Consider the following 26,303-nt stretch of genomic DNA (forward strand, 5'->3'; position numbering starts at 1 on the left):
TCTAGCCAAACAATGCCCCAAAGTTGTCCATGCACAAATTCATCACCAATAAAATCTGAAACTTTGCCCTTCGTGCCTTCTTTTGCTAAACAATCGGCCGCCATGTTAGCCTCTCTAAAATTATTTCGAAATCGAATATTAAGCAAGCTAACAATTTCTTTAATCTTCTCTCAAAAATTTCAAAGAAACCAATATTTACATATCCCGAAAGCTAACGAACCCACTTCAGTTTGTATTTGCTTGGCCTTTACCAGATCGTTCAACAATCTCCATTGAAGTTAGACATCTCTTTAAATTTCTAGATAAAGAATTCTGCTTGCAAGTTTATTTTTTAACACGTGCATTTAACACATCATTGATGTGAAATCCATTCAAACTTCCTGCTCTTTAGCACCAGAGTTTGCATGAGTTAATGTAATAGACTCATGCAAACTCCAGCTCTGTAGCACCCACTTTTTACTACATCAAATAATAGACTTAATAAATCTTTTACTATTCTATTAAAATATTGATTTTTAACTTTCACATTAGAAATAGACAAAATCAAATGATGTCTAATAGGAAAAATACCAATAAATAAATTGCAAACAAAATCACACCGAATCAAGAAATAAAAAATTGCAGCCCACAGAAAGAAAAAAAATCGTAGCCCACTAAAAAAACAAATTGCACCGATATCTTACCCAGCAACCAAACAAAGAAGTGGTAAAAGAAAATAAAATCGCATCATCCTAGCATAGAAGAATCAAACCGAATCCTGACGTTGGTGTTTGAGAAGATAATTTTTTAGTCTAAAAATAATATTTGGCTAACCTCTTCAGTTCAACAAATTTGACCAGCCATATGATCTGAAGTTAAAAATACTATTCATTTATTGAGCCCACTACTACACTTTATTTGATACTTTAGTTATTATTTGGCTAAAATTTAACTTTAACTAGCCCACTGCTAGTGCTCGACCACTAGTAGCAGCCTCAATAAACTTTAACTAAAATTTAGTTAGAAAATTCACTTTTACAAATTTTAGCTAACCACTTTTTACTATACCAAATAATAGACTCAACAAATCTTTTACTATTATATTAAAATATTGATTTTTAACTTTCACATTAGAAATGGGCAAAACCAAATGATGTCTGATAGGGAAAATATCAATAAACAAATTGCAAACAAAATTGCACCGAATCAAGGAAAAAAAGTTGCAGCCCATGGAAAGAAAAAAATCGTAGCCCACTAAAAAAAAATCACACCGATATTTTACCCAGCAACCAAACAAAGAATTGGTAAAAGAAAATAAAATTGCATCATCCTAGCATAGAAGAATCAAACAAAGAAGAATCAAACCGAATCTTGACGTAGGTGTTCAGGAAGATCATTTTTTAATCTAAAAATAATATTTGGCCAACCTCTTCAGCTCAATAAATTTGGCCAGTTATATGATCTAAAATTAAAAATATTGTTCATTTATTGAGCTCACTACTACACTTTATTTGACATTTTAGTTATTTATTTTTGTTAAAATTTAACTTTAACTGGCCCACACTAGTGCTCTTAGTAATCAAGTCGGCATATCTTGAGCCATTATGTAATAGGAAAAAAAAGAAAAGTTTACGAGAATATCATGCTTCCTTTGTTTTTTCAAACCATCTCATATCATTTAATTATTATAACTTTATCAAAATCTTATATAAAATACAATTAAGATTTCAACTTTTCTAAATTTTAAACAAAAATTATATTCTAATAATATTTTATTTAACTTCCATCTCATCTCATATGTATAAACAAACCATGCCTCAATGTTAAAAGCTTAAAACCTTGGTTTCCAATATTTCAACTGAGAATACAAACAACATGTCTAGAAATAACTAAAAATATAACTTTACTTGAAAAGAATAATAAGGATTAATGTTATATATTATATTTCTATTATCATCTCCCTTTATAAATGTGATACTCTTACTTTCTTAGAAGTGTTAAGTATATCTTATAAAAGTAAAATTATAAATTAATATGATTTAATTTGATGTTATATCTATTTTATAATCAAAGAATCTAACGTTGTCCATACACGTAACGTGGAAACACTATTTTTGCAAGCCACTAGGCCGGAAGGGTTCAGATGCCATGGTTTTAATAGGCCGAGGTATGTGATGCTGCTTGTATAACTTTCAGTTCGCATCGCTCCTAACTTGTAAAAGAAAGAAGAACCAGTCTTTTTCGTTGTTATATGCAACGGTTACGGACGGGTTCGAATCCGTTTGATATTTTGAAAACTTTACTTTTCGACCTTTTCAAGGAATGCTTTATGGGCATGGGGTTGAATGACATTGTATTTTCTGCAGTTTTTATTTCCCTGTTTCTGCATGAGAAAGTTAACAAAGACTGGAAAAATAGATTTTATTCGTTCTCTGTAATCATTTAATGAAATATCTTGCCTGTTGATTTAACGTCTAACGATTTAGTTAAGCGAGAAGTGCGAGCTCCACCCAGTTCATGGAATTTCCAGGCTGTCACTGCAAAGAATTTACTTGGCCGTCTGTTGAATTGCTGTGTAAGCAATTTTAACATGTTTCATGCTTAGAATCCAACTTCTACTCCAAAGATCGGATTTTGGCAGATGCGCCATGGATCTTGTGGATGAGGAATCACCTGCCCACTTTAGAATTAGCAACCAGAGGTGCTTCTTGCCTTGAGAAAGTGGGAAATGACACGAGTCGTGTTATTAAAAACTCCAACCCAACAAGCTCTCTCTCACTCTCTCTCCCTCTCCCTCTCTCTCTCTTTCTCTCTCTCTCTCTGTGCACGGTGCACAGACGCGCATAGCTTCTGGGCAATGCATTCTTTATAGTTTCAGGAGGGAATGGCAGATGAGACCCACCCTGGAAGTAGTGAATGCTCACCAACTCCAAGCACGCCGATGGGTACTCCTCTGAGAAAGGTGTTGGATAGAATATCAGGTTTTGCCACTCCTTGGAGGAGCAGTTCAGCTCTACGCGGTCGGAGAATTTTTCACAGGGATGTTGAACGAGAAGAGTTGCAGTATGCTGCTACTCGTTGTCTCTCTTCCTACTACAGCGTCTTTGTTGCTCGCCTTGCTATCATGGTTTGTGAAACTAGTCTTCCCTGCACTGTTAACTGCGATAGGGATTCAATTATGTAATTAATTTGGTCGGCTTGAATGATCAAAGTCGAAAATTGGCTAATATCAATACCAATATACATACTATGAAGGTGTTGATCTGAGGAACATCACATGCCTCTTGAGAATCGTTTGCGTATTATCGAATTGCTCCTTTTTTTTTTTTTTTTTTAACACTTCAGAGAATTCTCAGGCTGAATTAGAGAGAGTTGAGTGTGAAATTCTTACAAAGGTAGCCATTAAGTTTGTGTACCTAGGGTGGAACTGCATAAACTTCCTAGACAACAGAACCCATTCTGCCAAAATGGTTGGAAGTCGTTTATTTGATTAACTGCTTTAGATAGATGAGTACTTATTTGTGTTAACCCTGAAGCTTCTATTTGGTTTTTTGACATATTACAAAGTCTTCTTTGTTTTTTACAGGTCATGCTTGCCATTTTAATTGGGCTTCTAACCATATTAACATGGCATTTTACAAAGATCTACACAACAAAATCACTGAATAGCTTGGCATATGGCCTTCGAAATGAACTCCTGCAACGTCCAATTTTACGGATGTGGAACATCTTAAATTCTACCTCTGAGATAACAACAGCACAGGTTAAGCTGTCAGAGTATGTGTTCAGACGGTACAACAATCCTGAAACTCATGCCGAACAAGTTGAGGTTGATTGTTAAGCAAGTCGTTATAATTATGCAATGTTTGTTCTTGTAAATTATAGTTGTGACTGCTTGGTTTTGGCAATATTGTTGATTTCGTGATTGTTCAACTCTTAGCAGCTATACGAATCAATGAGGGATGTAACATGGGCACTATTTGCAAGTCGTAAAGCTCTCAATGCAATAACTATAAATTACAGAAATGGTTTTGTCCAGGCATTCCATAGAGATCACAGGAGTAACAATACATTCTACATCTACTCGGATCTTGTAAACTATTCTATCAGTGTCAGCGGATCATCTTATGAAATCGGTTCGCTATCATCACAAGAAGGTTGGAAAGATCAATCCATACATGGTAACATTTCTGCAGTTTGGTATCAGGAGCCCCTTGATCCCATCACTGGTGAGAAGAAAGGGAAAGCAAAGCCAATCCCACCAGATGACCTAATCAATATTGCAGGGCTTTCAGAAGTACCTGATGGTGTAGCTTCATGGCATGTAGCAGTGAGCAAATACACAGATACACCCTTGCTTTCAGCAGCACTGCCAGTTTGGGACCCTTCAAATGAAAGTATTGTGGCTGTTGTGGGTGTTACTACAGCACTTTATAGTGTAGGCCAGCTTATGAAGGAGCTTGTTGAAGTCCATAGTGGGCACATATATTTGACATCCCAAGAGGGTTATTTACTTGCCACATCCACGAATGCTCCACTATTAAGAAATTCAACCGAGGGGCCCAAGCTTATGAGGGCTATTGATTCTGAGGATGAAGTAATACAAATGGGAGCTAAATGGTTAGAGAGAGCCTACGGCAACAACTTTTCTCAGAGTCATGAGGTTCATGCAGAAAATGCCAGGCTTGGCCACGAGCAGTATTACATTGACTCATTTTTCCTAAAATTGAAGAGGCTGCCCTTGGTAACTTTTTACCCCATTTTAATTTCTTCCATACCGTTGGTATTCTAGACCTTATGTTGTAAGAACATATGAGGTCCTAGAGGCCAGAAACAGATTTGTATCTAACCATAACTAGTTGTACACTATGCACAAACAAAAACTTTTAGTTTCTAATTCTACTCTAATTTTTTTTTATTTTATTTTTATCATGTTTAAAACCTAATTATGAAGTTGTTTGAATGTGGTCTACTTCAATTACTAATTCCAATAAATTAGATATATAGGAAAGAAGAAGTGTTATAGAGAAAAAAGAATTTTAAAATGCTATTCATCATCCCAATTCTCACCATCCTTTTATCATCCCATAATGTGACATTAGATGATTGGAAGCTATTTATTATATTTCACTTGTGAACCTATAATCTAATGCCATATCATGGGATGGTGAGAGGATAATGAGAAAAATGATGATGAATAGATTTTTTCTTTTAAATTATCTAATATTCATTGATATGACTTTTCAAATTATTTTAGATTTATGATCATTCTATGTAAGAATGGATGGCATAATTCAGTAGGATCAAAGTTGTTTCTTTGAGAATTATATATGTTATAGATAGGTTCTGTGATACTCTTTGTTAAACCAAAAATACAATGAGGATTGTACAAGTCTTCCCTTTTTGTCTAATTGGACAATAGTAATTTAACATTAAATAGAATTAAGGGAGAAACTAAAGTTGAACTTTGTGCAGGTGGGGGTCATCATCATTCCAAGAAAAAATATAATGGGGAAGGTAGATGAGCGAGCCTTCAAAACATTGGTTATATTGATATCTGCATCTTTGTGTATCCTATTCATTGGATGTATCTGCATTTTGATACTGACAAATGGGGTGTCCAAAGAAATGAAACTAAGGGCAGAGCTGATAAGCCATCTTGATGCAAGAAGAAGAGCTGAGGCATCTAGCAACTATAAAAGCCAATTTCTAGCAAACATGAGGTCCGTAATTTCAACTTGTACAAGGTACTGAATACTGATATATAGTAGTGTTATGATATTTATGGATTGATACAAAATCTGTGGTGCTGCAGTCATGAACTGAGGACACCTATGGCTGCGGTAATTGGGTTACTGGACATTCTCATATGTGATGATTGCCTCACAAATGAACAGTACGCAACTGTTACCCAGATTAGAAAGTGCTCAACAGCTCTACTCCGGCTTCTAAACAATATATTGGATTTGAGCAAGGTGAGATATAAAGCAAACATTTACTTATGATTGTGAGCAAGCCAAGAGGAATGTATCAATTGATTCTCACATAAAACAAGCTAGTGCATATGATCATACAGTTAATAAGAAGGGAGGTGATCACCTTCCAATCTTTACCAGACAATCTATTACAATATCTCAATTTGAAGCCATAAAGTTTTTCTCCTATGAAACCACAACATCCTTTCTTAACTCATGAAGTTTGAAAGTTTAAAGCTCTACATACTTATTTATCTAAGTAGTATCTTAAATTCATGAAGAATCTTGAGGACCATAAGTTGGTCAGTAATCTTTTTCATTTAATTATGGCTACTTAGAAAGTGCAAAGTGGCAAAAATGTGACTGGCTCCGTTTGGCCCGGGGAAGGACTGTTTTTCATCATATTTAGAGCTTTTTGCATTCATTATAGGTTTTTGCATCCCACGGCTTTCTTTACATTTAATTTTTTTTGATAGGTTACCTTTACATTTAATTACAAGACATATATAGAAGACTATACAGAAATTAGTTTATATTGCTATTTTGACCTCATCAACTTTCAACCCCTAACTGAGAAATTTTAAAATGTTAGGTCTGGACTCACTTTCTCTAAAATGTTAGGTCTGGACTCACTTTCTCTATTCCAATCTCTTCATTTATCTTAAAATCACAACTTTGAAAATGAGGAAAAAAATTGGTTCTTGAAAATCCGAAGAACGAAAGGTTGCTTCTACACTGTTCCTCCTTCCTCTCCATCTCTCTCTTCATATTCTGGAATTCCATATTCATTATTTTTAGTTGCATAACTTTTACCATTCATGCACGACTACGTCTAATTAGAAAGAAAACTAACTACCTAGATTTGCATTAGAAGTTATGAAATACACTTGACAAGATTACAACATGCTTAGTGTATGAACCTGATGTTTGTCGAGGAGGTTTCCAATAATATATACTTCTTCAATTTTAATTGTTACAGAAACATTATGAATTTGTGATTAAATAAAACTCGAAATCACATAACTTGTTCTACCTGGTGCACTCCTGAAATGAAATTAAAAATATACCGTATAGGTTGAATCTGGGAAGCTGGTGTTGGAAGATGCAGAATTTGATTTGGGGAGAGAACTTGAAGGACTTGTTGATATGTTCTCTGTGCAGTGCATTAACCACAATGTGGAAACTGTTTTGGATCTCTCCGGTATGACCTTAAATCTCAGATGAAGACAACTCAGATAATGGTCAAAGCTTATCATTTTTAACTATAACTGTCTGTTTCTGATGTGGATTTTCACTCTCTCTGTTTCCTGTTTAGATAATATACCAAAATTAGTTCGAGGAGACTCTGCTAGAGCTGTTCAAATATTTGCAAATCTAATCAGCAATTCTCTCAAGTTCACATCATGTAAGTGCAACTCATGTATTGCAAATGTTGATGGCCCTAGTTTGACAGTGCTGCAGAAATAACAATGAAATGGAAAATAGAAAGAGTGAGAAATTGTAAATGTCAATAATTAGTGCCTATTAGAAAGGCTATCAGACTAGTTATCAAAAAAACAAAAGAAAGGCTATATCAGACTGTAATACAACCCACAAATAAAAACTTAAAAAAAAAAAAAAAAAAACAAGTGATTTGTTCCAGAAGAATTAAACAACCTAGATTGGGATTGAGATAATAAGTAGTCTCTTCTTTTCAGGTGGGTTTCTTTTAGAAGTTGGAGCTACAAATGATTGGGACCATGTGATTTAGAGTTATCATTTGTAGCTCAGATATCTTGTAAGTTATCATTTGCTCTTAGGAGCATCTGATCCTTGTTCTTTCATCGATGAATCTGATACTTTTCAAAAAATGAAAGGAAAATAAAAAGGCCTCTGGTTTGTAGATATTGTAAGTTAATACATCATCCACATCATGATTGATGTCTGAATTAGAAAGTTTATATAGTTTGTCAAGGCATTCATAGGACAGCAAGATCAATATGTAGAAGGAATTCCCTCCCCAAATGCCTTGTAGGAGAGAATATACAAATGTAGGCCTATTTTCAATTATGATGTGTAAAGTAATGACAAAAAGGACAAGAATTTAAAAAATGATCATGTTTTTCGAGAATGAATAGTAAGCTTGCATACTGAACTGTTTTGGATGGCTTACAGCGGGTCATGTAATTATACGAGGATGGTGTGAGAACTCAAATTCTTCCATTGACATTGAGAAGTTTCCTCTCGACCATAAGAAATCACAGCCTACACATAAGATAAAGTTCAAGCAGCAGGGAAGCCATACAAAGAAGGCCTGCAAGAAAGAAAACAAAATGATTCTTCGGTTTGAAGTTGATGACACTGGTTGTGGTAGGAATCTTAATACTACATATATGAATTGTAAAATCAGACACTCTGATTATGAATAGAAGTAAGAATTTCTTTATATCTTGTAGGTATTGATCCAAGCAAGTGGGAATCTGTATTTGAAAGCTTTGAGCAAGCTGACCCCTCAACAACACGAACGTAAGTAAAACAAACAAGCTTCACCATCCACAAAACCTATCTGATGAACATGGAGCCTATTCTGTTTTTGAGTTGTAAAATAATAATAATAAAATTCATATCTTGAACACATAAGGCATTTATCAAAATTAAGAACTGAAATCTGCAGAAACTTTTGCTAATTGCAGGCATGGTGGCACTGGTCTTGGATTATGCATCGTGCGGACCTTGGTGAGTAAAAGTCTCCTGTATATATTGATGATGGCATATAAACTCATGTTAAAAAAAAAGTACATTGGTCTTGTCCATGATGTTGTAAGTTTAGAGGTTTTCTTATTATTTTTGGAAACCCTCAATGAAATGAAGAATAATAACAAGGTACACTGCTTCCTACAAAATAAAGGCAATCCCACATCAAGGCAAAAGGGTAGGAAGGCATGAATGCATAGCTTTTATTATGCATGAGAGTTGTTGTACAGTGAGTTAGTGGGAAAATTGGGTTCATTTGGTGTTTTTTTTTTTGGGGGGTGGGGGGGTGATTCTGGGTCAAGGCTGTTAAGTTTGTGAGTTTGAGTTGGGAGTTTGTAATTCATATCTTTTGGAGTTAGGCAATTGGCTGAGCCACAGTGAAAGTTTGTCTTATGGAAGTTGTTGTTTTATGTTTTTATGTATGAGTGTGCACATGGGTGGACCCAAGTGTATCATTAAAGCCTCCCAGATTGTAAAAACCCCTTAAATTTTTTTTTTTTTATTATTAGGTATTTACATGTAGACTCTCTAAAAGAAAAAAAAAAAAAAAACCTAATTGTAAGCCCACTAATTGACACACCAAACACCCCACTGATGTGGAAGCCTGTCACATCAGCTAATACTAGAAAGTATTTATGTTGTGGCTTTTTAGCTGTAATGGATCCCATGGTAAGTGGCACGTTTACATGCCAACTTGTAAATAGCATAATGCTGCTCACCGGTCCAATTTTTCCCAGATCGGACTGGACCAAACGTCCCTAGGGATTGGACCGGTCCGGTCAGTCCAATCCTTTTTTTAAAAAAAATTGATTAATTAAAAAATACTAATTTAAAATTAAGTGACTTATTAAATAGAAGTTACATAATAAATTGTACAATTATTAATATATACTAGTACTATATATTATAGTTATATATTAAAGAATATAATACTTATGTAATATTGTGATATCTTAATAATTAATTATATACAATTATTTATATAAATAATAAAATATATATTTTTAATTTTCTTTCGGTCCGGTTCGGTCTAGTCCGGGGTGAAAAACCCTTGGACCGGGGACACCGAATGAATTCAGTCCTATATAATTAGGGGTGAAAAATGGCCGGTCTAATCGGTTTCTCCAGTCCAGACTGGCCAAATCTCACCCCTAATAATGCCTCTCTAAAAGTTAAGTCCCCTTTGTTCCCCTGCATGCACACACTGAAATTTCTCAAGTTTGTAAAGTTTGAATTTTGACCTCTAGGCAATCAGCTGCATGCACATAATTTTACCAAATGATCCTGGACGGTGACTATTAAATCACAGTTGCATTTCATAGGGAAAAAGAAAGGTTCCATATTATTATTTTTAGGCTTTATTGTGCAGTGGTTCCATATTATTATTTTTAGGCTTTATTGTGCAGTGCACTATAGAGTCTGAATCTCTTTATACATCACACAATTATACTGCTGATGACAGGTTAACAAGATGGGTGGAGAAATCAAGGTTGCAAAGAAGGATGGTCCAGGAACTTTAATGCAGCTCTACTTGCTTCTCAATGCACCTGCAGATGGCACAGAACAGCACTGCCGAGTAGATTTTTCGAACCATAGTTTAGTGGTGAGTGCGATTTTTTTCTTCTGAAGACCATTTGAAAGCTCATATACAGTTCAAATATGCAACAATAAAAAAGAATGAGATTAAATATTTGAATTTGTAAATGCAGGTACTGCTTGCTCTACATGGCAGAATGGGGAGATTGATTATGTCCCAATGGCTACATAAAAGTGGAGTGTTTACGATGGAAGCATCTGAATGGAATGAGCTGACACAAATTCTTAGGGAATTCTTCTGTATCAGAAGGTCAGCTCGTAACGATGGCTTTGATGCACAGCGTTCTCTAAGTGAACCTTTGAACACTCAAGTACTGAGCATACAAGACATGAGGAACCCAGTCTTCATCATAGTTGTAGATATAGGACTGCTTGACTTGAGCACAGATATATGGAAGGAACAAATTAACTTTCTTGACAATTACTTTGGGAAAGTGAAGTTTGCATGGATGCTTAATCATGATACTTCAAATGCCATAAAGATGGAACTCCGCCGAAAAGGACATATATTGATGGTGAATATGCCACTCTACAAGGCAAAGATGATTCACATTCTTGAAGCTGTAATAAAGGAGAGAAATGTTGAACTGCAGAAGAAAAGTTCAAATGCTTTGAGAACTACCAAAGAAGGCAATCTGCATGAATATCATGAGATTGATACCACACATTTTGATGTTGCCAGCTCTGATGATTCTGATATGCCTGAAATGCGTAGTTCTAATTCCATATGTGGCTCACGTAATGGGGAAAAACGAAGAGAGAGGATTACAAAACCTTGTTCTTCAGGCTACCAGAAAATTAACAACTGTTTAGTTGAACTCACTCGTGTTTATTCAAAAGAGAATTATTCAACTGAAAGAGATCCATGTCAAGACAGGCACAACTCTCATGATGTTCAAAATGAAGAACCTAAATGTTGCACACAAGCATCCCTTTCAGCAGAACCTCAAAGTGAAAATGCTGAATGCTGCGAACAACATTTGGTTAGCAGCTGTCCTACAGCACAGGGTAATTTATACTCAAGCAAGGCTATGAATGAACAGAAATCTCTTGAGGGCCTACGTATACTGCTTGCAGAAGATACCCCAGTACTCCAGAGAGTTGCAACCATAATGCTAGAAAAAATGGGTGCTACAGTAGTTGCTGTGGGGGATGGCCTTCAGGCAGTAGATGCTCTGAATTGCAAGCAAAGTGCAGAAGCTTGTCAAAGGGATTGTGTCTGTGAAGATAGAAACATAAGATTGCAAGCAGAAAACAGGGATTTCCCTCTATATGACTTGATCCTAATGGATTGCCAAGTAAGAATCTGAGACGACTCACACTTTTCTAATGCTCTGTTGTCTTACTTAGCACTCTATATTCAATAATAAAAATACAAGAGTAGTGAAGAACTGGTAGTGTTGTTTCTTTAGAATTCAGGGGTGCAGTTGTTGCATTCAAGAGTAAAACTAGAAGCAATTTTAAGAGGAATGCCTACAAAACATCTCGTTAGTTTGTTTATTTTGGCAATCAGCATTTTGTGTTAAGTTGCCATGTGAATGTGCTTAGATTGACCATTGCATGAAAGTTCCTGAACCTTTGTCTTTGTGAAAAACAGATGCCAAAGATGGATGGTTATGAAGCAACAAAGATAATCAGGAAATCAGAAGCTGGAACCGGATTGCACATTCCTATTGTTGCATTGACCGCCCATGCAATGTCATCAGATGAAGCCAAATGCTTGGAGGTGGGCATGGACGCTTATCTAACAAAACCAATTAACTACAAGCTGATGGTTTCCACCATTCTTTCACTCACTACAAGAACGGCCTACGTCAAGCGAGAGCTAACAAACCAGTAGCTTATGCAGCCTTCAGATGTAAGTTTGGTATGAGAAAATGCAGTTTTATATGAGCATTATATGGATGTATATATATCGAGTCTTGCAGTATGATTATAGAGATCCAAGTCTGGTGTCAATATCTATAACTATACTAGCCGCAGCAGACCCGGAAAATGTGCGGGAATAGTTATAATTATTTATAAAAAGTAATTTGAGTGTATGAATAATATGTCACAGCTGATCATCCTGAAAGAACAGTGAGTTGATATAATCAAGTTTTGTAGAAACTTGTAAACCTTGAAAAAAATTCTGGAATTCCCTGCTGTGTTGATGTAGCACTGTCCATTAGAATAATAAGTTCAATGGTTGATGGTAGTATCAACTCAACACTTTAGGAAGAAAGTGAGATGAGCTATCTCCTTCAATTTTACTTCCTTTTCTTAAACAATCATTTTCAATTAAGCTATTAAGATGCTATTGGCCCAAACAGAAGGGATGTCCTTCAATATTTGGGATTCAAATCAAGGTACCTATTCAAATTTTAAGGCTTAGATCGTTACAGTGAGATAGACACAAGTAGTGAATCACACAAAATTTATACCGCCCAAGTGAATATCTCAAGTAACATAGTATACTCATTTTATATGTCCGTCTCTTAACTCTATATAGATCTTAAGAATATCAGGGGACCTAAATTTCTGCATTTTATGTTGGAAGACATATCAAGGAAGAATCAAGTGCCATCAATATGCCAACTCAAAGCAAACGGCAGTCATGATATATGGCAAGATTTGTGCAAGCTAGAATCAAGGATCAATTTTCATTTTTGAGTTTTACGTTGTATAGTTTTCATACATAGCATGCTCTGTTTATGTATAGATGAATGAAATGGTACAAAATTCAAACCAACAGCAGTGCTTGTTATCTTTTATGGTATCAAGAGAGCCAGTCTCTAACGAGTACCTTTCATCATCCTTGGCAATGACTTCCCCTATTGGAGCCCCTTCTTCCTCACCCTCTAATACCCCTATTATCACCATTAATGCTGCCAACATCATCAATGAGAAACTTACGCCATCTACCTTTCCACAATGGAGAGCCCAGTTTGAAGCATTGCTTATTGGCTATGATCTCATGAATTTTGTTACCGGCGATCTTCAATACCCTATCATTGATGAAGAAAATTTGGCCACTTCCAAAGCAATGAATTCCCACTGGATTCGCCAAGATAAATTGATCCTTCATGCCTTGCTAGCTCCCACCTCCACCACCATCACGCCGCTGTTTGCTTCCTGTAAAACATCTCATGAAGCATGGACCAAACTAACTCGTCTTTATGCAGGGAAGTCTCGCACCCGTGTGATGCAGTTAAAGGAGGATCTCAAACTCAAAAATAGTGGCAATCGCACTGTCACAGAATTTCTCCAGGCTATCAAACTCATCGCCGATGAACTGGCCATAATTGATCATCCCATCTCCGATGAAGATTTGAGCCTTTATATTCTCAATGGTTTGGGTCCTAAGTATCGGGAGATTGCTGCTCTCATACGAGCTCGAGAAAACTCTCTCACGTTTGAGGAGCTCCATGACCCGCTAGTTGGCTAAGAGAGCTATCTCTGTCATTCGGACCAATAAGCTACGCAACCATTGGTTGCAGCTACAAGTTTCAGCCAGTGAATGGGAGGCCCATCTGGATCAAATGGACAATGTTCCTCCTCAAATAAAGGCCGTGACAATGCGAAACGCATTCGGGCTTCTGAAAGTATAAGCCCAAATGCCAATTGTGTGTCAATTGGACCACATCGCCAAAAATTGTCCGAAGCATGTTTCCAGTGATTTCTCGGCAAATTGTGCTGCCTCCTCTAAAAGCAAAGATTAGAAATGGTTAGTTGATTCGATTGCATCACATAATATGACTACTGATCTCTCGAATCTCTCAATTCACTTTGAATATGACGGTATTGATGAAGTAGTGATTGGTAACGAATTAGGTTTGCTTGTATCTCATATTGGGTCAATATCTTTTGCCTCTCCTAATTGTATTTTTCATTTGCAAGATACTCTATGTGTTTCCACCATTAAAAAATATATAATATCTATTCATCATTTACAAAACAAAATAATGTCTATTTGGAGTTTCACCCTTCTCATTTTTTTGTGAAGGATTGGATCACGGAGGCGACACTACTCAAAGGCGAATATGAAGATGATGTGTACCCTTTGCTGGAAACAATGGCTACAATTTCAAAACCGCAATTGCTTATGTTCATGAACATACTACGGCAAATGGATGGCATAAGCGTCTTGGCCACCCTACTTCAAAAATTGCCTAACATCTTATTCGCATTTTTTTTTTTTTTGCCTATTCATAAAAATGGGCATTCATCTCTTTGTGTCTTATGTTCTCAAAATAAAGCACATCGGCATATGTTCCAATCTTATGGTTTAAATAGCACAGCACCACTGCAATTAATCTATACAGATGTTTGGGGTCCCTCTTATGATATTGGTGTTGATAGTTCAAAATACTACATTATTTTTGTTGACCACTATACCAAATATATATGGCTCTACCCTATGCCCCATAAATCAAGTGTTCAAACTATATTCTCTCAATTTCAAAATTTTGTAAAAAATAGATTCAACACTAAAATCAAGAGCCTATACTCCGATAATGGAGGTGAATATATTGCTCTCAAGAATTATTTATCTGTTCATGGCATCAGTCCTTACACCACTACTTCCCACATCCCACAACAAAATGGCATGTCTGAAAGATGACATTGCCATCTTATTGAAACAGGTCCTCAATGATGCACATATGCCTCTTTTCTATTGGCCACATGCTTTTCAAGCTACTGCATACTTAATCAACCAAATGCCAACATCAACGTTGAACAATAAAACCCCATTTGAGATGCTCTTTCATCAGACCCCAATTACATGAAATTAAAGCAGTTCGGGTGCCTTTGTTATCCTTTAACCCGGCCCTACAACACTCACAAGCTCTAGCCCAAATCAGTGTTGTATGTCTTCATGGGCTACTCCTTGACCCAAAATGCATATCTTTGTCTTGAGCCCACTACCCAATGGCTCTATCACTCTCGACATGTGCTTTTTGATAAAAAAAAATAAAATAAAATAAATTTCCCTTAACTCAACCAAAATCCAATTCCTCAAAAATTCCCAAATTCGACACAACCACTTTGGACAAGGCACAATATGTGGTCTTCTCTGTCAATACTATATCGTGAACCACCGCCAACACCTCAAGTCTCAGCATTGGGTACTACCGCTCCTCCGTTGTCTTTGGTGGACTCGCCTCCGATGTCGGCTCCTTCACAGGTAAGTCAGATTCTTTCTCTTCCTTTAGATCCATCCGAAAATCATTCCCAAAACATAAGTGCAAGTCGTGTCTCTGAGGTACCCAACAATATTAAATCTCACACACAAAATATGGTTACCAAATCAATGAACAATATTTATAAACTAAAAAAATTGTTTCCGGTCACCAAGCACCCCATACCCCCATCTTTGGAATCCACCACTGTGAATCAAGCCCTCTCTGACCCTAGATAGCGTGATGTTATGTCATCTGAGCTCATGGCTCTTATGTGCCATGATACTTAGCAGCTAGTACCTCCTCCACAGGGATACAATATTATTGGATATAAATGATTTTTTTGAGTAAAACAACTTGCAAATGGATCCATTGATAGATTTAAAGCCAAACTAGTGTCAAAGGGTTTTTAATCAAAGACCTGAATTGGACTACACTCAGACTTTCAATCTTGTAGTCAAACAAGTGACAATTCGAACATTGTTATCCATTGTTGTGATGCAAGGTTGGCCACTATGACAATTAGACATTAATAATGCTTATCTACATGGTCATCTTACGGAGGAGGTATACATGACACAACCTCCAGGTCTTTGGGATCCATCAAAACCTGATCATGTTTGATGCCTTAGAAAAGCAATATATGGCCTTAAACAGGCACCATGTGCTTGCTACTTTGCCCTATAATAAGCCCTACAGAAATTTGGTTTTGTTAATACCAAATCTAATTCATCACTGTTTGTGTATACTATTGGGTCAATAATTGCCTATTTTCTAGTGTATGTTGATGACTTGATTATTACAGGCAATGACTCTAATTTTGTTGCAAGTATCATAAAAAACCTTGGGGCAAAATTCTCTCTTAAAGACTTAGGACCCTTAACACTTTTTTCTTGGAATTGAGGTAATTCATACAAGCAATGGGTTGTTTCTCACTCAGCATAAGTACATTAGAGATCTCTTGGCCAGAACAAGCATGATGGTGCCAAGGATGTCACCACTCCATTGTCAATTTCGGTTTCCTTAAAATTGGATGGTGGATCCACGGTTGTTGACTCTACAAAATATTGCCGCTTAATAGGTGCCTTACAATATTTCTCACTGACTCAGCCTAACATCAGTTTCATAGTTAACAAGCTCTCACAATTCATGCATTGTCCAACTTCAAATCACTGGAATGCTACAAAAAGGTTGCTACATTATCTCAAGAACACAATTTTATACGGTATCACCATCAAAAGAACCATTAGCCCATCTCTTACATGCTATTCCGATGCGAATTGGGAGGGCAACTTGGATAATAGAAGCTCTACATCCGTGTATTTAATTATGCTTGTTTCAAATCCTATCTCATGTAGTTCCAAAAAGCAATGTGCCATTGCAAGATCATCCATGGAAGCCGAATATTGAGTTCTTGCAATAGCGGCCTCTGAATCCATGTGGATCCTCTCACTTTTCAATGAAATGAAGTCCTCACTTCCTAAACCACCAGTACTTTTGTGTGACAATCTTGGTGCAACTCATCTTAGCTTCAACCCTGTCCAACATTCAAGAATGAAGCACATTCAAATTGATTTACACTTTATTCGAGACTTGGTTCAAAAAAATGCACTTAATGTTCGACATGTACATACAAATGATCAGCTTGCCAATTTACTCACAAAACCACTTTCAAGACAATGCACAGATTATCTAAGGAACAAGATCAGTCTCACCAATGGTAGTTCGTTCTTGCGGAGGTGTATCAAGGAAGAATCAAATGCCATCAATATGCCAACTCAAAGCAAACAGTAGTCATGATACATGGCAAGATTTGTGCAAGCTAGAATCAAGGATCAGATTTCATTTTTGAGTTTTACATTGTATAATTTCCATACATAGCATGCCCTGTTTATGTATATAAACCAATTTTGTAGATGAATGAAATTGTACAAAATTCAAACCTACAGCAGTGCTTGTTATCTTTTAAGACAAGTGCGCTAAGGTTGTAATCGAATGAAGTCAAGCTATATTCAAACAAAGGTGTTCGAGCTCAATTGGTTATCCTGATCTTATAGAATTGAGAATTATGTAGAAATGTTATTTCCTGATCTTAAAATATTGAAATAATAAATAAGAGTGTGCAGAAACATTTATTAAAATTTCTCAAAATATGTGCCATAAAAATCATAAGTTAAAATTTTTGTACATGATCTAAGTCACTGTCATGCCTCCCTGGACCAAATCCCTTTCTGCAGCTTTATCTTCATAAATTTTCGGACCTAAGGTGGTTTTAAAATATAAAAATAAGCTAAAATGAGTTGTAACTCAATAAGAAACACATCATAATGAAAACATATTTAACATAAGTTTTTCATAAAATACTTCATGCTGAAAACTAAAATCATGATTAGTGATACTGATCCTTTTGTTATGCATGACTGATTTATCTGAATTAACTGAGTGATCTGATTTATTTGACTCATATGATTGGTTAACACACTTAATCCTATATGCAATGTTATGCACCAGCCCCACATGCTGTGGCTGCAAGGGGAGCTGTTAATAGTATTCTGACATACTATGATGGACCACACTTGAGTCTGTAACTTGCACATCCACCCTGAATTGCATTGGTATCATGCATAATGGTTAGGGGGAGTATCAGCCAGTCCGGATAGGCAAAACCGACCGAACCGGCCATTTCGGTCTGAACCAAGAGTAGGTCCGGTCGGTCTCGGTTCGAATTTTAGTGGACCGACTAGGTTCGATCCGATCCTGATCCAAGGGCTTTTTACTCTTGACCGGACCGAATGAATAATATATATAATATTTTATTATTTATATAATATTTATAATTGTATATAATTAATTATAATTTTCATCTAACCTAATAGGCTAATATTTATAATACTAATATTTATAATTTTATACTAATATTTATACTAAGACTAAATTACTAATAGTCTAAATTAATACTAATATACATTATATACTATTATATAGTTAATAAGTTATACAATATACTAATCATAAATTCATAATAACTAAATCATTATAAGTCTATAACTATATCTAATAGTATTAGTATTAGTATTGGTATTAGTTAACTTAATATCTAATATACTAGTATTACTATATTAGTAATAAGATTATAAGAGTATTAGCATTAGTTAATTTAATATCTAATATGTTAGGATTAGTAATAAGATTATAAGAGACTAAGAGTCTTAGTATTAGTTAACTTAATATCTAATATGATAGAATTAGTAATAAGATTATAAGAGACTAAGAGTATTAGTATTAGTTAACTTAATATCTAATGTGCTAGTATTACTATATTAGTAATAAGATTATAAGAGTATTAGATTATTAGTATTAGTTAACTTAATATCTAATATGCTAGTATTAGTAATAAGATTATAAGATTATAAGAGTATTACTCTTATTTCATAAATTAATATAGTATTACATAGAGTATTAGTAAATGTGTTGGGTTTGAAGACATTGAGGAGATATAGTAAATTAGTAGTACTAGTTATTAGTTATTATCTATTAGTACTAGTGTTATTACATATTATTAGTTATTACATCTAGTTATTAGTTATAGTATTTCTAATTATTAGTTATAGTATTAGTACTAGTTGTAATATTAGTTATAGTAAATAAGTTAATAACTATTACTAATTTACTATATACTAATAGAATAATAGTATTAGTATTAGTGTATTAGTAATATAATATATATATATATATAATATTATACTATTAGTTATATATATTAAATTAATATCACAATATAATTACATAAGGATTAAACATATTCCCTTGGATAATTAAAAAAAAAAAATTGTCAATTGATATACTCTAACTCTCTAAGTTAGTAATAAAGTAACAATTAACATCATCAATATAATTTTAATTAGTGATTTTTTTAATGAGTTAATTAAATAATACACATTAAATAGTTTACATAATTTTAATTTTACTAACTTAAATATCTTTTTACTAACTTATTAATTTTTTTATTGTTTAGAATTAGAAGTGAAAATCATGGCTGATCTTAGTGAGGGATTGAAAACGGTGCGGTTATAGTAAAATTGAACCTAAACGGCACTGTTTAGGTTCACTTTTAGAAACTAGGTTGAGTGAAACGACGTCGTTTCACGCAAATGCCGTTTCACGCAATCCATATATTTTATTTTTAAATTTGTGTATGCCATTTCAATACACGAATTTGGGTCTTCCCCCCCTCCCCTTCACTTTTGTTTCTCTCTCAACTCTCATCTCAGAACTCTCTCAAAAGTTCAAACCCTAGCCCCATGCGCATCCCCTCCAAACTGTAGCCCCTCCGTCACATCCCAACCGAACAACCAACTCCTCCGTCGCAACTCACCTCTAAAAGCCCTTGCCCTCTCCATCCTTGTGCGGGACGTGCGTCATTTCCTCCCTAGTCCCTGCAATATGAGGTGCCTCTCTCTCTCTCTCTCTCTCTCTCTCTCTCTCTCTCTCTCTCTCTGTTATATCTTATCTATTAGTTATTATTTTTGTCAATTTACTTGATAGTTGTGGATATTAGGATTGTTTGTATGCTGGATAGTGGTGGATATTAGACTTGTTTGTGTGCTATGGACCACGGTGCTACCCTGCATAACAGTTTGGTTGGTTCTACGGTTCTACTATGTGAATGAAAAAAAGGTACATTTTGTGATTGCATGGCTTCTGAACATGTGAATATAATCCAAGTGGACTTGTGTGTAAAGTATAAGGCTAGCTAGGGATTAATTATTATTAATTAGTGGTTGATAAAGCCAAGTTTAGGCATGATTAGTGGAGAAAAAGTAGCTAGTTAATTTCATCTAACTGGGATTTTCTATAGCTGGTACCTGACTCTTTAATTATCCAAGAACTCAAAAAAAAAGTTTTAAATAGAAAACAACTAGCTAGCTAGCAGATGCCATGCATACATGTTCTTTCATCCATAGCTAGCTTTTGAAATTGCATGCATGGGAATTTAGAATCTAATTCCAATATAATTAATTAATTTGTCCTAGGCTCAAAATTAATGTACATGATCTAGAGTGAGTACTGATCGAATAGATGTATGACACAGTTTTATGGGATATTTAAATTAATTATAGAGTATCGAATATAATCAACTAGAGTAGATATTTGTACGAATTGAATCGATTCAGATTAATTATAATGAGCTACTAAATAGCAACCACACATGGCAGATCGAGAAACAAATTAAAGAAAACACATAACCATCAAGAGACCAGAAATTATTTAATGAATGCAGACTCTTTAAAGTAATTGCTAAAGGTAATTCTCTACTAGCTCATCTAGATTTATCCTTAGTGTTTAAGCTGTGGTAGCTTATATAACCTTGCTATTGTTGGTTTGATTACATTTGGATGTTGTGTTGTTTACATTTTATAATAAAATAGTTCTGCTTTTCATTTTGTCAAGCAAGAATAGATGCTCATGCATGATCTAATCTTGCTTGATTTGATCTGACCAATAGGAAACAGAGTTGTGTAGTGAGGTTTCTTTAGCTAGTAGCATTGGAGCTATGGCCACTTGCCTCTTTATATTACTTTCATGACAAATCCATTGATTAAGTTGAGGTTTTAGATAAAAAGAAATTACAACAAGTGAAGCCAAGCATGCATGCAGGCAACTATCACAAATTCACACACACTATAATATTAATTTGATAACACTAATATATGATAGAAGTTTATTTCTGACGTTTTGGTGCATATATATATATATGGTAAATTGATAATTCCTTTGTTTATATATTATAGAGTATTGTCAAAAGTGAAAAGTATGCAAGCCAAATGATGTAGCAGCTGCCAAGCCCAGGAGGATAATTGTTATTTTTTGAATTGATGTAATAATGTAAATGCTTTATTCAGCCACTTATAGTTTTTTTTTTTTCTTTTTATTATAAGTAATTTATGCTACAATCTATGTTATAGTGTTATTTCAATTTCATATTTGAGAGTTATATTTTATTTAGAGCTTTTGACGTAAATTACCAATATGACTCCTAGTCTCCTACTCTTTTAGACTTCTAGTTCTAGTCTTCTACTATTATTTTTTTGAAGACTTTTTAATTTTCAGTTTTTGAAACTTGTATAATTTTCAATTTTCATTATCTATGCTTGTGAATGGTTTTTTTCTTTCTTTCTTTTAGAAGCCAGATTTTGATGTATGTTACCTTGTTTAAACTTGTTTAAATTATTTAGATGGATATAAAAAAATTTATTTTTATTTTTATTTTTATTTTTTTGTAATAAAACCTTTTATCTAGGGGTGGGTAGCAGGTGCCCGCCACCCGCTGCATCGCACCGTTCGCCCCGCCCCGTAAGAAGGGGAACTGCGGAGGTGGGGGACGGAGGGGGCTCAGCCCCGCTCCGTAAATCCCCCGCCCTGCCCCTGCATATATAAGGCCCCCTCCGTCCCCCTCCATCCCCCTGCATAGATAAGGCACCCTCCATACGCACTGTTTCGATGTCCCATATAAAATGCCCAATTCTTTTTTTGTGTCTCATTTGCCCTAGCTCTTCGATATCCTTCTTCCCGAATCAAGCTTCCACCTTTTCTTCTTCTTCTATCACCGAATCAAGCTCTTCGATCTTCTTCTTCCCGAATCAATTTCGTTTGCACAGACGTCGCATATGGGGGGAGGAGGAGAGGAACGACGCTCAGCTTGGAATGAGACAAGATGAAGAAGGAAGAACGAGGTTGTTTCGCTCCTTCCCAAACTTTCTAGATCTTCAAAGTTCAAACGAGGTTGTTTTGCTCCTTCGAGTTCAATCTTTTTGGTTTTTATTTTCACTCTCATTTCTTTGGCTGGTTCAATTCCGTAAGAGATTTATGGTGTTTGGGTTTGTTATTGCGGTTGAAAAAATGTTAGACATTAGACACGGTGGTAATCGATTGGCGAGGGGAGGGGAAGAGCAGAGGGCAGACAGCTAGAGGTCCACCCCCCGCACCCCCGTCAGCGGATGGGGTACCTTGCCCCCACATGTACGGGGGCGGAGTCCGGGGAAAAAATCCCACCCCCCATTCATGCGGGGGCGGGGGGCGGAGAAGGGGTGGCCCCGCCCCGTAGGGAGCGGGTAGCACCCCTACTTTTATCAGGTTTATTGGGCCATTGGGCCAAAAATTATAATTAGAAAATTAAGACTATTGGGCCGGAAATAAGACTATTGGGCCAAAAATTATGGAATAAAAATATTGGGCCATTGGCCCATTTGGACAGACTAGACCGGACTAGCCTGGTCCTTAATGAGTTTGGTCCAGTCCAAGGTGGAAAAACCCTGGATCGAATAGGTCTACAAAACCTCCCCGGACTGAACTCTCCCGTAATAATGGCCATTTGATTGATCTAATATTTATCTTGCACTTGATCTTATAAAAGTTTACTTGTCTCATGTAATGTAAAATGCATGAGATATATAATATATATATATATAACTAAAATATGCGAAATGAAAATATGATGAATGGCATGTTTACAAATGTCATGACATTCGTGGTACATAAACATTGGCTTTCAAAGAATAGGCTTTAATAATAATATATATAACTAGTTAACGCATGCTAATCCTAATTTATTATCAAGCAATTTATCTTGTGGTGCTGCTTCTGAAATCTCACTTTGTAGCTAGTTACGTGGATGATATACTATAAAGTTAAAATAATGTATGAGTATAGTTTTATAATATTATTTTTGTTTGGAGATTTGGAAAAGTAAAAATTATTTTTATTTTTTATTTAATATGATAATGGACGCTCAAAATTTCTTTATTTTTATGCGTTGACGAGGATAATGTTGGAACCTTTTGTCCAAGTGGTTGAAACAGTAAAAGTTGATATGGTTTTTTTCTTTTGTCGAAATTAATTCTTTCTTTTACTGTTTTTATCGTTTTATCATCTTAATTCAATAGTTCTTGGATATGGAATGTTATTTCCTAGTTCCTACATAAAATTGGTTATTCGGATCTTGTAGAATTAAGAATTATGACTTATAATATAAGAATAGATATAACTAGAGTCATTAATAAAATACTCAACTCTCAGTTTTAAACTAAGTCTAATATCCAAACACCTAACTCTCAAATAATTAAATTCAATTGCTAGTGAGCACCAAGAGTCCCGGAGGGAAGAGGAAGGAGACAATGACCAAGAAGAGAAGAAGCGCATGCAAGACAAGTTGTGCAACCTCAAGGGAAAATATAAGGAAGTGATGAGAAAGATAGGTGGCTCATCTACAATGGACCAACTACTCATAAGTATGGGTTTGCCCTACAGCACAAAGGTAATGGCAGTCCCATTACTACCAGAATTCTGAGTTCCACCCGTGGAGGCCTATGATGGGACCCGAGACCCAGTTGAGCACTTCGAATCTTTCAAGGCTCACATGAAGTTCCATGAGTTCCCTGAGGAGGTGGCCTGCAAAGCCTTCCCATTGACATTGAGGAGACCAGCAAGGGCATGGTTTGGCTCCTTAGTGCCTGGCTCCATTGAAAATTTTAATGAGTTGGCTTGTTTATTCCTCACCCATTTCATGTTTAGCAGGAGAAAAAGGCACCATGCCACTTTCCTCCTCACCGTCAAGTAAAGGGAAAACGAAAACCTGGAAACCTACCTGAATAGGTTTAACAAGTTGTGCATGACTGTAGAAGACTAAGACGAGAAGATCACTTTGGCAACACTCCTCGGAGGAGTTTGGCCCCGGTTCTCTTTCATAGCAGGACTTGTTAAAATGACCCCTGTGACTCTCCAAGAATTCATGGATCAAGCCAACAATTTCATAAACGTCAAGGTTACCCTCCACGCCTTGGCTGAACCCAGGGGACAAGAGCTAGAGTGAGCAGACAAGAGGGGAAAGGCCTAAACCAAAGGCCACACTCGAGAGAAGACCAAGAGGAAGCAGTGAGAGGTGAGAAAAGAAGAGCCTACTGTGAGGAATACACCACACTGACACCACCGCTCAACTTTCATCGTCACTAAAGAGGATAAACGACCAACCCCAGAGGAGCGTCGTTACTATACTTACATCAGTCGACCACCCACAGCACCGGGCAATGCTGTTCATACTGGGGGGACGGAGGGCCACCTCAATACCCTCCATCCAGACAAATGGAATAACCGTGGATGGGATGTTCTCAGTAAAAGAGGCCCTGCAGAGGTTATCAGCAGATGAGGTGGGAGAGCCCGAGAAGGAGAGAGACCGAACATGAACCACCGCATGTCCCTCCACAACAACCACACCAAGAGGCGCAACTTCATCCAGAAGGAAAGCTCACTCGAGAGAAGCTCGATATCAAGAGGTATACTTGGCCTCCTACCACCCCATCAAGTACTGTAGAGGTGAGCCCGCTCCCATAATCTCCTTTGGAGAAGCCGACAAGGAGGGAGACTTTTATCCCATGACGACGCATTGGTGGTCACCATGTAGATCTCAAACTTCACCACCAGAAGAATCATCCTCATTGACAACAGTAGCTCGACAGATATCCTGTTTTGAGACGCATTCGCCCTCATGGGAATTGATGCAGTCGGACTCCTACCTGCCCCAATGCCGCTTAAGGGCTTCTCAGGAGAAACAGTCTAGCCAGCGAGGACGATCGCCTTATCAGTCTTGGTGGGTAACCCTTCTCGCACCGTCTCGATCATGGTTGCTTCTTAATAGTAAGAGCTTCCTCTGCCTACAATGCTATTATTGGTCGTCTGATGCTCAACAGACTGAAGGTAATCACCTCCACCTACCACCTAAAGGTAAAGTTCCCAGCTGCCTGGGGGGAAGGGGGGGCTAGATACAAAGAGAACAAGTCTCAGCACAAGAATGCTATGTGCAGGAGTTGAAGTCAACAGTGGGAGGAATGACGCCCAATGCAGGTATGCGCCTTTAATAAAGTCGCGACAAGCTCTTGCCATGACGCAAGCTGTCCCGACTAGGGGGAGGAAAAGGAACGAATAAGAAAGAAAAGGAAAAGAGGCAACTCGGGTCTCCCTTTAATTTTGTAAATTTGATCTCCTTTTGTATGAACTCTACTTAATGCAAAGCACTAGTCTTTTTTAGGAATTCAATTAAACAAGTCTCTAGCTGCAATTACTTCATCTAAACTCCAAATCTTTACCGACTGATTACCTCCCCGTCGGGTAACAAAAGGATGAGTGTAATGACAAAGGCTGCTCTACCCATCTCGCGGCAGAGTTCGGGCCTGTCCTCAAACAACCCAACACACCATTACCTTCATCGCAGGTGTCGACCGAAGATGGGAGCGAATCCAATTAAGGATTACCCGAACAAATTACCTCACATCAGGGCTCCAAAGGGCGAGATGAGCTAGAGGCCATCTCGACCTTCCTGTGGGGGAAAGCGAGTCCAGCCCTAAGGTTGCCCGAATAGTACCCAGTTCCACCATGATGAAGAGTGGGCATAGCACCAGCTTGGCCCTCACTTTCCTTTCTTGTGACATTAATGGATGAGAGCGAGTTCAATCAGACATAATACCCAAACAGACTACCTCCACGTAAGGTCAACAGGTGGAACTAGCCCCTGGTTAAACTGACATCCCTTGCAGAGGAGAGCAGGACCAGCCTAGAGGCTGCCCGAACATTACCTCATCCCATCCCGACAAAGGGATGATTACCTCTCCCGAGGGAATGAATAGGGAGAGGGTGATTTGAGGTGCCTCTACCCTTCTCTCGGTGGAGTGCGGGTCTCTTCTCAACAGTCGATAAACACTACCTTCATTGTAGGCGTCGACCAAAGATGGGAGCGAGTCTAATCAGACTTACTACCAAAACAGATTACCTCCCCTTGGGGCACCAAAGGGCAAGATGAGCTAGAGGC

At 36.7% G+C, this 26,303-nt stretch overlaps 1 protein-coding gene and 1 long non-coding RNA gene across 5 annotated transcripts; one reads left to right on the forward strand and one right to left on the reverse strand.

The window, feature by feature from the left end:
• Positions 1-2,178: 2,178 nt before the first annotated feature.
• Positions 2,179-14,606, forward strand: LOC122316615 (histidine kinase 1-like). Of its 4 annotated transcripts, XR_006244282.1 has the most exons (15): positions 2,179-3,106; positions 3,566-3,808; positions 3,920-4,723; positions 5,455-5,702; positions 5,795-5,954; positions 7,029-7,155; positions 7,270-7,359; positions 8,109-8,303; positions 8,390-8,459; positions 8,627-8,669; positions 10,150-10,290; positions 10,397-11,581; positions 11,881-12,141; positions 13,448-13,989; positions 14,269-14,606. XR_006244282.1 is itself a non-coding variant. In XM_043133290.1 (14 exons), exons 1-13 carry the CDS (start codon positions 2,864-2,866, stop codon positions 12,121-12,123), a joined length of 3,792 nt encoding a protein of 1,263 aa, XP_042989224.1. In that variant the 5' UTR covers positions 2,179-2,863; the 3' UTR covers positions 12,124-12,141; positions 14,269-14,606. The 4 variants fall into 4 exon arrangements, 3 of the variants coding, with proteins under 3 accessions (XP_042989224.1, XP_042989223.1, XP_042989225.1); XM_043133290.1 differs by lacking the exon at positions 13,448-13,989; XM_043133289.1 differs by lacking the exons at positions 13,448-13,989; positions 14,269-14,606 and having other exon boundaries at positions 11,881-12,420.
• LOC122316616 lies at positions 6,866-13,452 on the reverse strand. Its single transcript, XR_006244283.1, has 3 exons — positions 13,069-13,452; positions 8,107-8,247; positions 6,866-7,409 (listed from the first exon to the last, which is right to left on the reverse strand). It is a non-coding gene; the product is annotated as an uncharacterized LOC122316616 (long non-coding RNA).
• Positions 14,607-26,303: the final 11,697 nt, after the last annotated feature.

This window comes from Carya illinoinensis, chromosome 7 (genome assembly GCF_018687715.1).
Source record: "Carya illinoinensis cultivar Pawnee chromosome 7, C.illinoinensisPawnee_v1, whole genome shotgun sequence".
Taxonomy (NCBI): Eukaryota; Viridiplantae; Streptophyta; class Magnoliopsida; order Fagales; family Juglandaceae; genus Carya; species Carya illinoinensis.

Excerpts from the sequence above, each read along its gene's own strand:
- LOC122316615 (XM_043133290.1), top strand. The coding sequence starts at position 2,864 with ATGGCAGATGAGACCCACCCTGGAAGTAGTGAATGCTCACCAACTCCA. Across the intron at positions 3,809-3,919 it reads CTCATGCCGAACAAGTTGAG|CAGCTATACGAATCAATGAG; the intron begins GTTGATTGTTAA and ends TTCAACTCTTAG. Across the intron at positions 11,582-11,880 it reads TGATCCTAATGGATTGCCAA|ATGCCAAAGATGGATGGTTA; the intron begins GTAAGAATCTGA and ends TGTGAAAAACAG.